At 41.7% G+C, this 12,945-nt stretch overlaps 1 protein-coding gene across 4 annotated transcripts in view; it reads right to left on the bottom strand.

Annotated features, from left to right (window-relative positions):
• SLC44A5 (solute carrier family 44 member 5) overlaps positions 1 to 12,247 on the bottom strand; it is a 437,474-nt gene extending 425,227 nt beyond the window's left edge. For 2 of the 4 annotated variants that reach the window (XM_054438277.1, XM_054438266.2), the window contains exon 1: positions 7,132 to 7,206. Coding sequence is in view for 2 of the 4 variants with exons in the window: in XM_054438287.2 (XP_054294262.1) it covers positions 11,936 to 11,969 (34 nt within the window). In the remaining 2 variants the exon portion in view is untranslated. Of the gene's footprint in view, positions 1 to 7,131; positions 7,207 to 11,935 lie in introns of those variants that run through there. The other 2 variants (XM_054438287.2, XM_063654073.1) reach the window with 2 other exon arrangements.
• Between the last annotated feature and the right edge of the window lie 698 nt (positions 12,248 to 12,945).

Here is a 12,945-nt window from a genome sequence, read left to right as displayed (position 1 = left end):
AGATGCATAGTTTGTGAATATTTTCTCCCATTCTGTAGGTTGTCTGTTTACTCTGTTGATAGTTTCTTTTGTTGTGCAAAAGCTACTCAGTTTAATTAGGTCTCACTTGCAATTTTTGTTTTTGTTACCATTGCTTTTGAGGATTTAGCCTAAATTTTTCCCAAAGTCAATGTCCAGAATGGTGTTTCCTATGTTTTCTTCTAAGATTCTTATAGTTTGAAGTCTTACATTTAATTCTTTAATCCATCTTGAGTTAATTTTTCCATATCATACAAGGTAGGGGTCCAGTTTCATTCTTCTGCATATGGATAGCCAGTTATCCCAGCACCATTTATTGAGTAGAGAGTCCTTTCCCCATTGCTGATTTTGGTTTACTTTGTTGAAAGTCAGCTGGCTATAGGAGTGCAGCTTTATTTCTGGGTTCTTTCTTCTGTTCCATTGGTCTATGTGTCTGTTTTTGTACCAGTACCATGCTGTTTTGCTTACTGTAGCCTTACACTATAGTTTGAAGTCAGGTAATGTGATGCTTCTGGCTTTGTTCTTTTTTCTTGGGATTACTTTGCCTATTTGGGCTCTTTATTACTTTATTACTTCCATATGAATTTTAGAATAGTTTTTTCCAATTCTGTGAAAAATGCCATTGGTAGCTTCACAGAAATAGCATTGAATCTATAGATTGCTTTGGGGAGTTTGGCCATTTTATTATTCTTCCAATCCATGATTATGGAATGTTTTCCCATTTGTTTCTGTCATCTATGATTTATTTCAGCAGCGTTTTGTAGTTTTCTTTGTAGAGACCTTTCACTTCCTTGGTTAGAGGTGAAACCAAGGCGTGTGTGTGTGTGTGTGTGTGTACTGTAAATTAGGCTGTGTTCTTCATTTGGCTCTCAGCTTGAACATTATTGGTGTAAAGAAATGGTACTGATTTTTGTACATTGATTTTGTATCCTGACACTTTACTGAAGTCATTTTTCAGTTCCAAAAGTCTTTGGCAGTCTTTAGGGATTTCTAGGAGTGATAGTTTGACTTATTCTTTTCCTATTTGGATGCCTTTTCTTTCTTTCTCTTGCCTGATTGCTCTGGCTTGCACTTCCGGTACTGTGTTCACCAGGAGTGGGAAGAGTGGGCATCCTTGTCTTGTTCCAGTTCTCAAGGGGAATGCTTCCTAAAATGTCAATTTGAAAGCCTGATTTTTGTCTTTGACTTTGAACACTGAAAGACAATCCAAAGAACTAGAAAATGTACATTAAAAAACCTGCCTTTTAAGTTTTTAAAAAGTATGAATTTAAAATTGCTTCTTTTAAAACTGGATTTTAAATTTTTGATTCTACAAGAAAATTTTCTTTCAACAAGCACTTAGGACCAGTTCTGAGTTTCTTCAGAGCCTTTCTTAAAAGATAAAGCACATCTTGAAGGTAGAGTTATTACGAATGAGAAGGTGGAGAAAAAATAAAGTAAAAAAATATAAACAATGCAGCTATCATCCAAAATCCTAATGGCCCAAAAAAGCTACAAAAAAAGATGCCTGAGAGGCCACCCCTCCTTTCACATTAAAAAGCTATAGTGATTTGTAGAGTCAGAGCTTAACAAATCACCCTATTCTTCATCCTTTCCTTCAGTTGTCAGACAGATGCAGAATAGAAATCAGCAATGTGAAATTGTGGTTTCTCAACTGAATGAGGAATTTTTCACCATGACTTTAATGTTCCTCTGTCGTGGGCCCTAATGGGAAACTACCAAAAGTTATAAAATTTGATTTTACTATGGGAATCCACAGAAGGGGGTAAAGAGAAAGCAAAGGCAAAAAAAGAAATGTCTTTATTTTGAACCCTAATCATTTATTTAAAAGCTGTGTCTCATCTAAACACAGAACAATGGGATAAGGAAAGCTCCTGCTTCTGGATCCCTTTTTCAGAAGCAGCTTCCTAGCTTCTCTCTGGAAGAAAGGAAAGACGATAGGGCTAGCCCATAGCTTCCCAGCCTTGGCAACATTGACGATTTGCACTAGGTAATCTTTTGTTGTGAGGGGGTACATTATAGAATGTTAGTAGCATCCCTGGTCTCTACCCACTGGATGCCACTAGCACCACTCCAGTCATGACAATCAAAATATCTCCAGACATTGTAAAATTGCCCCTGGTTGAGAAGCATTAGGCTAGTCCCTGCACAAACATTTTTTTTTAAATTTTTCTTTAGTTCTTTAAGATCCTTTCAGGTGAGGGAATGGACTGCCACAGTCAGCAACAAGATGACTGGCAAACCCTTGTCTTCTGGAAACTTTTTCCTACTATGGCATATTTTATTATTTTGTCAGAAAATCCATTTCTATACCTCTCTTAATACTCCATTTAATATTTCTTAAAGATAATACATTTAAAGACATAAAAGAAGATAAAAGAGAAACATCCTTAGAACTAGGCAACATAAGACCATTCTACATTAATTCATCTTACCTCCATAGGAAACTCATAAAAAGCACCCAAAATTTAAAATAGTAAAAGAGAGGTTAAAACCCACCTCAATACACAGATAGTAACAAACAACAAGGAATAAAACCCACTATTATTCTTCCATCTTAAAAAAGCAAATATTTTTTCAACTCCACAACTCCCATCCCCAGCCATATCATCATTTCTTTGCTCCCTTTAAAGCAAAACCCTTCAAAACAGTTGACTGTGCTGTCTTTAATTTTCCTCCTCTTCATTCTCTCTTAACCCACTTCATTCAAAGCATCATTGCCACCACTTTACCTGGACTGTCTTTGTCAAGGTCCTCAATGACTTTCATATTAATAAATACAATGGCCATTTCTCAACCCTGATCTTACCTGACCTATGGGCAGCATTTGGCACTGTTGATTATTATTCTCCTCCTTGATAAACTTTCTTCCTTGGTTCCAGGACCCCACACCCACTTCTTAGTCACCAGTTGCTCTTTCTCAATCTCCTTTACTGACTCCTCCCCTTCTCACTTATCTCTTAATAATGGAGCAGCCCTGGGCTCCGATCATTTCTCTCAATCTATACTCAATTCCCAGTGAGTCACCCAGTCTGTGATCTTAAATACCACCAATGTTCTGATGAATTCCAAATTCATATGATCAGCCCAAGCCTCTCTCCGAGACTCCAGACTCACATATCCAGCTTCCTGTCATCTTCACTTGTATATCAAATAAATATTTCAAACCCAAATGTGTCCAAAACTAAACTTCTGATCCTTCCCCATAAACTTGCCCCTTCTACAATCTTCCAATATTAGTTGATGCCAATTCCACCCTCTCTTAGTTGTTTAGGTCAAAAACTGTGCATTAATCCATCACTCCTTTCTTTCTGTCACATGAAGCATCCTGTTAGTTTTTTAAATTATATAAGTTCTACCTTAAAAATATATTCAGTATCCTTCCATTTCTCACGTTCACCACTGCTTCTACCCTGATAGATGCCACTATCATCTCTCAACTGAATTATTTTTTATAAGCAACTTTTTATTTTAAAATATTAATTGACAAATAAAGACTGTATGTATTCAAAGTGTACAACATGATGATTTGGTATATGTACACGTTGTATAATAAATAATTATTACAACCAAATTAAATAACACATCTGACATAGTTTGGGCTGTGTCCCCACCCAAATCTCATCTTGAATTGTAACTCCCATAATTCCCACATGTCATGGGAGGGACCCAGTGGGAGGTAATTGAATCATGGGGGTGGGTCTTTCCCATGCTGTTCTCATGATAGTGAGTAAGTCTCATGAGATCTGATGGTTTTATAAAGGGGAGTTCCCCTGTACATGCTATCTTGCATGCTGCCATGTAAGATGTGACTTTGTTCCTCATTCACCTTCTGCCATGATGGTGAGGCCTCATCAGCCATGTGGAACTGTGAGTCAATTAAACCTCTTTCCTTTATAAGTTACCCAATCTTGGGTATGTCTTCATTAGCAGCATGAAAACAAACTAATACAATATCCATCACTATCTATGCTGTATATTATGTCCCCAGAACTTGTCTTATAACTCTAAGTTTGTACCGTTTGACTAGTAATCTCCTCACTTCTCCCACTCCCCCAGCCTTTGGCAACCACCATTCTACTCACTGCTTCTATGAGTTCAATATTTTTAGATTCCACATATAAGTGAGATCATACAGTATTTTTCTTTTTGTGCCTGGTTGATTTCACTTAGTATAAAGTCCTCCAGGTTTATCCACGTTGTTGTAAGTCAATAGCAAAAAAAAAAAACAAACAAACAAATAACCCAACTTAAAAATAGGCAAAGGAACTGAAAAGATATTTTTCCAGAGAAAAAGATATGGAATCAACCTAAGTGTCTATCCACAGATGAACGGATAAACAAAATGTGAGGGGTGTGTGTGTGTGTGTGTTGTGTGTGTACACAATGGAGTATGATTCAGCCACCAAAAGAAGAAAATTTTTACTGAGTTATTGCAAAAGATTCCTTACTAGTCTTCTAGTTTCTCATTACCCCTACATATTGGCTCGATATTCTCAACACAGTCGCTATAGCAATTATTTTAAAATGTAAGTCAGATCATATTTTTCCTCTGTTCAAAATCTGAACTGGTGCCACATTTCCCCAGAGTAAAAACCAAAGTCCTTAAAATTTTCTAAAAAGTTTAATATAATTTAGTCTTCCCTCATCTTTCTGACTTCCTTTTCTATTTCTATACTCCTTATAACTCCACCTGGTCTTCTTTCTGTTAGTCAAACATACCAGCTATATTTTCACTGCAGGGTCTTTGCCCTGGCTTTTCCTTCCTTCTGGAAGTCTCCTCCCCTTCCACTGCTTCACCTCCTTCAATATTACCTCCTCAATTGGTCCTACCCTAACCACCCTATTAACACTTGCAGCTGGCCCACCATCATCCCATGATTAGCAATCCAAATCCCCCTTACTATGCTCATTTTTTTTTCTTTCTGTCATGGCACTTTTCAATTTTTAATATCAACAATGTATTTATGCTTATTATTCATTGTTTGTCTTCCCTATGTATAGTGTAAACCTCATGAAGAATTCATTTTGTTCCCTGATTTATCCCAAGCATGCTTAGAAGAGTGCCCAGTACATAGTAAGCGATTGATTAACACTTATTGAATGAATAGAGAACTACATGAATGAATAAAATAGATTAATATCCTACTCTCAAGTAGAAGAGATGGCAACCTTCCTTTTTTAAATCCTCTTTCTCAGTCTCCTATTTATACATCAAAGGACTAACTGGGCTGGGAGGAGGAAGGGATTCTTTGGTAGGGAGGAATAGATAAATACAGCTGGAAAGGTTTTTATTTGAATATTTTAGGGTTTCATTTCTTTGGGTTTTTTCTTTTTTAATTGACAAGTAAAAATTTATATATTTATGGTGTGAAACCTGATGTTTTGATATATATACATATTGTGGAATGGCTAAATCAAGCTATTTAACATATTCATTACCTCACATTCTTATTTTTGATGGTGAGAATAAAAGATTGTAGATTTTAAGAAACTTTCTGTCTTCTTAGTTTGGAGGGCTGTGAAATCTTGTGCTGTTGGGAGATTTTAGGGCTTTTGTATTCTCTTTATCACTCTGATTTTTGGTTTGGTAGTGCTTCAATTTGGAAAGTATCTTCTAAACTAAATGAACTAGAGGAGCCAGGAATGAGTACTCAAAAAAGCAGAGGAGAAAGCAAGCTGCTACAAGAAACTCAAAGGAAACAAGAAAAGAGAACTTCAGGGTTTCAGCCCAATTCACTAAATTAGGAAAGAGGGCTAAGATTCAAGATCAGTGTTGGAACTAGTAACAAATATTACATTTCATGATAGAGGTGCAAAAATAATGAACCACAGGTATATTCATTATCTAATGTTATGTAACCTATTACCCCCAAATTTTAGTGGTTTAAGGGTAAGCATTTATTATCTCTTATGGTTTCTGTGATTCAGGAATCCAGAAGCAGCTTGATTGGATAGCTCTGGGTCAGAGCTAATCATGAAATTCAGTCAGATGTTGGCTGAAGCTACAGTCATCTGAAGGCTTGACTTGGTTGCAGGGTCTGTTCCCAAGATAGATCACTCACATAACTAGCAAGTTGTTGCTGTTAGCAGGAGGCCTCAGTTCTTCCCACACAGAGCTAAGACTCAAGACTTCTATGCAAGTCAAGAAATACACACACACACACACACACACACACACACACACACACAGTGAAGTCTGAATATAAATTAGGAACTGAGCTCTTCTTCTCTCTCGATAGGTATATACATATACGTACATATACCTATATACACATAGATATCCTGGAGAATTATTTAGAGAGAGCAATATTTCTACATCAGCTCCCTAGACCAAGTAAGACGACCCAATGGACTTCACTTTTCTAAAAAGTCCAGTTATACTTATGTATCTTCTCTTACTATTCATCAAAATACCGACAATATTTTGGGCTGAAATGTTAATAATATCTGTATGAATCTCTGCTTCAAAAAACAATCCAAGGGATTCTTGAGTATTTTTACAACATGGCATCTGGTTTCCCCAAAATGAGAAACATAAGAAAGCAAAGAATATAAAAGAACAAGGCAGAAGCCATAGTGTATGTCTTTATGATGTAGTTTTCTGCTGTACAGTACTGATCACATGGTCAGCTGTGATTCATTTTGGAAGGGGAGTGTGAACAGGTGTGAATACCAGTAGGTAAGGATTCCTCGAGATGTTATCAACATCTCAGCCCAAAATATTGTTGATATTTTGGTGAATAGCAAGAGAAGATACATAAGTGTAACTGGACTTTTTAGAAAAGTGAAGTCCATTGGGTCACCTTACTTGGCCTAGGGAGCTGATGTAGAAATACTACTCTCTTTAAATAATTCCCCAGGATATCTATGAGTATATATGTATACGTGTATATGTGTATATATATACACACACACACAAACACACACACACACACGGAGAGAGAGAAAGAGCTCAGTTCCTAATTTATATTCAGACTTCACTATATATATATGTACGTGTGTGTGTGTGTGTGTGTATTCTTTAGTTGTATAGAATATGTACTTATGAATAACAAACTTGACCAATTTTCCTACCGACATAGACTTCTTGCATTTAGCAGTATCACTCACCTCTTACTCTATCATTTCTTCAATAACTCCATCAACACTGAACCTTCTAACTCTAACATGCTATGATTCACTACTGTGAAAAAAAAAGCTGATGTCATAAACACATTGTGTTCCAGTATCACTAAGGGCCATACCCGATTCTTAGGTAATCCCTGAGGTCCTACCAGCCTTGCTAGCCTCAAAGGAGTCACTTGGAGTATAAAGAGGGGGAGGAGACTGAACAAAGTCCTGGAGCTATAGTATATTTTTTCATTGTTAATCCTTGGCAAAGAAGTAGGAAGTTTGGAGGTGGAAGTAGGCCATGGTTATCTTTAAAATAATCTATTATTATTTGTGTCTTTCCTGAATATCATAGCACCTTCTTGTCACAAATGTTTAGGGGAAAGAAAATCATCCAATATACCCCATATCCCTCTTACCAACATCTCTACAGTAAAATGAGACCCAAGAGCATAATTTCCTTAACTAGCTATCAAGCAACTACCTCCAACAAACAGCAGTTATCATTAATATGTTCATGCTCTTTTCATTTGTGAGTTCTGTAATCCATCAGAACAACCTGATAATGGTTAAGTAAAATCAAAGAGACTTTGTAAACATCTGTATGCTTTTATTGTTACAAACGCTTCATTATAAAAAGATCAGTCAAAAGCATAAAGGTACCCTGGTTTAAACTTTTTCTGTGTTTGAATGAGAATGTTTCTCTTGGAACATGTTCACATCAGGCTTCCGCTTGGCAAAATCATGAATTGGCTGATGTTGTTTTAGAGGCTTTCTCATGTCCCCTTCCAAACATCACTCTTCTCCTTCTGTGGACCCCTTTCTGTTACCTAGGAGCCCCTCATGGTGCCTTCCACATTCTGCCTACTGCACAGTCATGTTCTGGACCCCTCAGAATCCCCCTCTATCATTACAATATGTTTTTCCTAAGACTTACTTGCATTGAAAGGCTTGCCAGGGAAGTGACTAATCTTATCATCTTGTACTAAATGTTAAATTAATCCTCATTCTCTCTAGAATTGTTTTCTAAGCAGGGATTCCTAGAGATGCTATCAATATCTCAGCCTGAAATTGCATAGGTATTCTGGTGAATAGCAAGAGAAAATAACGTGAGTATAACTGGACCTTTTAGAAAAGTGAAGTCTATTAGGTCACCTTAGTTGGCCTAGGGAGTTGATGTAGGAACGCTCCTCTCCCTGAAATAATCTTCCAGGAGAGGAACGTATCCCCAAATAGCAAGTGAATATCCAATGGCTTCTCATTGCACTTAAACTCTATACTCCTTTTTATGACCAAAAAGGCCTGGCTTCTCCCTACCCGTCTCTTCCTTACACATTACACCTCTTCCTTTTGTATGTGAATGTGCCAAGCTACCACCTCATTTCTACCTTAAGGCCTGAAGTGTTATGTTCCAGTTCTTGGCATGCAAATTACTCTTCATCACTTGTTTCCCGACACAAATGCCACCTTTCCAGACAATCTAAAGTAACCTCAAAATCATTTGCTCGCACATCACTTTGTTTTATTTCTCCTGGTATTAATCACTATGTGAAATTTTCTGGTTCATATATTTGTCACCTGCCTCTTCCATGCCTCCTTTTACTTCATTGTCTATCATGTTCATTACTGTATCCCTAGTGTTTTGCACAGAATCTGGTACATATTCAGTGCTCAATAAATATGTGCTAAATGAATAAATGGATTAACCTAAACATAAGTTTTACACTTAAATAATTGAGTAAGAAGTCTTTGTTGTACTAATATTGGAAAAGGCAGGGGTGGGGGTGGTAATATGATTATAACCAATGTAACCAGCTTGCATTTATAAGATTTTTATTGATTATGAACTATAGCATTTTTTCATTAAAAACATTATCAATATTGGATTGTAAAAGATTCCATTTGCCTTTCTGAAAGACTGTCCTTTTGATGAGATGTCACAAAGGAATGCTAATGTCCCTTGAGAAATCCTGCCAACAGATGTTATTCTTCTATCAATGTTAAGAAACTGCATTTCTCTTTGGCCAATTTCTAGGCTTATGGATAGTCTCTCTTGCTAGGACTTCAGAAGCCAATGAGCAACTTGCCTGTCACAAGATCCGACGAATGATCTCTCCCTGCATGCAGTGTAGCTAAGCAGAGAAGCAGCTCTTGTAAGAGAATAACCAACACAGCATGGAATATTGCTAAACCTACAGTGTTTCATCCAGCAAAGTTCACCCCAGTAGCCTGCCCCTGCCAATAAAACCTAGAAATTTTTCCTACCAGGCAGTCCCAGTTTAGTTGGTTGTAGCTTAGAAGCAGACATCTGAAAGCAGTTCAGCAAGCCTGCAGTCAGATGCTTTTGTAGAGCTCTCCTCTTAAAAGGCAAAATTGAGGCAAGTCAATAGATTACAACTTTCTGGGTTTGCTTCTGTCATCTATCAAATATCACAATTCATCCTGCTTCGCTAAAGTGAAACTCCAAGGATTTGTTTTTAAAGGTGTCCTTCTTTCTGTGAAATACTAAATGAACTTGTTTGAAAAACAAGAACAACTCAACACAAGTCGATAGGAGCTAAATAACATAACTTTTCCTTTAAGAAAAACATGTAGCATGAGAAAACCTTATTTTTAAAGTACTACATAAAACGTATTGAGACCACATGTCCTAGGAAAGCTTGATTATTAATCCTTCCAGAGAAACTGTTAACACTTAACATTAACTGCTATTCTTCAATTATTTCACTATCAAATTAAACTTATTCAAGAAAATACAAACAATTCCATACTGACCTACAAAACAAAAACTTTTTGGTGTTTTGAGGGGAGGGAAGAATAAAGGGGAGGTGTCTTTTTCATCAAATCTCTTATATCAGCCCATTTCATCAACCTAATCTCCTCTATCTTTTTGTGCTTCCGCCAAGATTATTAATTTCAAGGGTAAGATTTCCTCTGGCTACCATGTACTGTAAAACTGTAAAATTTTTTCCACTCTTCATGGACCATTTACAATCTGCAAGGTTTGGGGTGGGAATGAAATGTATTTCTGCCAATGGATAGCCACATCAGCAGTGCTGAAAACCAATCCTTCTGTTTCACTCATCGTGCCATATGGCTCCATAAAAAAGGAGCGAACCAAAAGTGTAGCTCATACGCCTTGTCAATCTGGGGTTAGACTAATTCTTTGATATTATGATAAAGAGAGGAAACTGTTTGTAGGTGAATATATTCTCTCTTCTTTCTTTACTCGTGTATCTCTATACCCATGCGCTAATTTATTGGGGGGGGGGGAATCAGAGGTTTAAAGCCCCTCTAATTTTACAGGAGCTATAATGTTTTAAGAAAAGGCATTGCAATAAAATTGTCATACATAGGTTATAATTTTTAACAACAAAAAATCCCAGGTGTTTTCATAGTAATGTCTTCTTAATAATTAAAGATCATGATTTTAAACGCTTTCCAATAAGTGCTTTGAGTACTCCGGAGCAATTAAAAAGCAAGCTGACGCGCCAAGATAAAGTTGTGTCCCCCTAGTGACCTCTAGAGCGGAGCTAAGCTCCCACAAGCCAGACTTGGGAGGAAAAGCAAAAAGCACGCCAAAGCCTAGAGCGCTGCTGTAGTCCAAGCCAATGTATTCAGTAATACCCTTCACCCCTCAGTTCTCATCTGAGTTCCTGTCCTTTTTTATATAACCCCAAAGGCTCAGTAAGTCGCTGCCTCCCAGGTCATTGGGACCATTGTGTTGAAATCCAACTTCGAACGACGCCCCTTCCTCGCCACCATCCTCAGGTCCAGTTCCCCCGCGCACAGCCTTCCTCACCGTGCATGGTGTCGAGCCCACTTCCACCTCTCTGCAGTGCTGCAGACAACCTCTCGGGCTCTGCGTGTCCCCCAGCGAGAGCTAGGGAGCCGGCAAGCTGCGACCTCTGCGAGTCCGCGCTGCGGGCGCGGGCGGCTTGCACCTGCTCCCCGCGCGCCGGCTCTGCGACCCCTGGGCAAGACGCAGCCCAGGAGGCTCCCTCCCGAGTCGCGCCCCGGACCACGCCGCAATGCCTCGTCACCCCAGCAACAAGCTCTTCCTTGTCCTCCCCGCCATCGCTTCTCCCCGCGAACTTTCCAACTTTGGAAGCCCCGGTTCCAAAGGAGCAACAGGGAGACTGCTTAGCCGGAGCCACTGCCCTCCTCGACAGGTTGGGGAGCAGGAAGTAGCCTGCAGGGACTCTGCCGGTAGCAAGTCCCCTTGACTGCGGGGAAAAGGAGAGGCAGCCAGCTCCAATCTCCTCCTGAGGATGGAGGTTGGGGAAATGGATGCAGAACTTGTCACCCTAGGGACGAAGGGGCGGAGGGAGGGAGGACTGGAAGAAAAGAATAGAAGAGACCATGAAAAACTCTCTCTCTCTCTCTCTCTCTCACACACACACACACACACACACAGGGGAGAGACAGAGAGAGAGAGAGAGAGAGATTCCAGAAAGGACAAGACGCTAGGAGCCCAGTCGCTTCTCTCCCCACTGCCCAGAGGCGAGGAGGTGCAACAGATAGATACCCAAGCTCGCGGAGTAGCAAAGGGGTGGGGTGAGAGAGGAGTCTCCAGGTTTCCCCAGGTTGCAAAAGGGGCACAAACTCCTGTCAGAGTGTCCCCGGAGGCCAGGGTAGGTGCAGCGGCGCCGCGGATCCCCCCTCCCCCTCCCCCGGACACGGCAAACTCTTCCCCGGCAGGAGCCTTCCACTTGGCCGCGCCTGGATGTAAACAGGCCGGCCCAAGGGGCAGGGGGCGGGTGAGGGAGGGGAGGCGGCGAGGGGAGGAGGGAGCGGGACTCACCCTTGATGCTGGGGGGCTTTCTCTTCTTGGCCATCTTCTGCCCCCTTCCCTCCCCCGGACCCCCCACGCGCTTCCTCCGGCTGCCGCGCAGCTCCCAGGCGAGCCCTCGCCGCGGCTCTCAGCTCAGCGAGCTCTTTGTTGCTGTGATGGCATCTGCGAGGCAGCAGCGGCGGCCGGGCTGCGCGCTCAGCTCCGCTCGGCACGGCTGGGGCGGGCGCCGCCGCCCCTCTGCTCTCGGCCGCACCGCTGGCCCCCCGCTCGCGCTGCTGTGGACGCTGTGGCTGCTGCGTCGGCGGCGGCTGCTGTGCAGCTCCTGCTGCTGGAGGGGGCAGCGCTGGGTCCCCTGAGCGCCCGCCCAGCGCTGACCTCCCCCTTCCCCACACCCTCCCTCCCCCACGCGCCCACCCCCGGTGTCCCGTCTGAGCCGCCAGCCCCCATCCAACCGGCTACGGCGCCGTCATCCAGCAGCCTCTACTGGAAAGACGACGGTGGCGGCGGCGGGGAGCTGCTGGGGGGCGCGGAGAGACCGCGGCCATCTGGGGCCAGGAAGGGGAAAGCCAGGCAGAGTCTGATGGAGTCTGCGTCCGGCCTGCCTTCCTCTGGGCCTTCGAAGCCCCCTCTCAAAAGGCCAGGACGCGCTGGGCCCGAGAAAGACATCCGTCTTCACAGGCCAACCAGAACTCCGGCCACCTGCGGGAGGACGGCACTGTCCCTCGCTACCCGGCCGCTGAGCCGTCCTCCTCCACATCCTCCTCGAGGATAGTGAGCCCGAATTCCACGCGGGCGATGAGCCCCGAAGCGCGCGGTTGCCTCTGCCCCTCGCGAACCGAGAAGGAAAGAGGGGAGAGGGAAACAGGAGGCTGATGGAGGGGAGAGAAATGGAATTCCAGAGGCAGCCCACGGGCAGACACCTGCAAGAATGGCTTTGTTCTGGCCCTGAAGCTCTTAATAGTGAGGGCCCAGGATAGTTCCCTTGGGGCTGTGGGAAAGAAAGAAAGTTCACGCTCTCA

This window comes from Pongo pygmaeus, chromosome 1 (genome assembly GCF_028885625.2).
Source record: "Pongo pygmaeus isolate AG05252 chromosome 1, NHGRI_mPonPyg2-v2.0_pri, whole genome shotgun sequence".
Taxonomy (NCBI): domain Eukaryota; kingdom Metazoa; phylum Chordata; class Mammalia; order Primates; family Hominidae; genus Pongo; species Pongo pygmaeus.
Note: the sequence above shows the minus strand (reverse complement) of the source record. Positions and strands in the feature narration are given on the sequence as shown.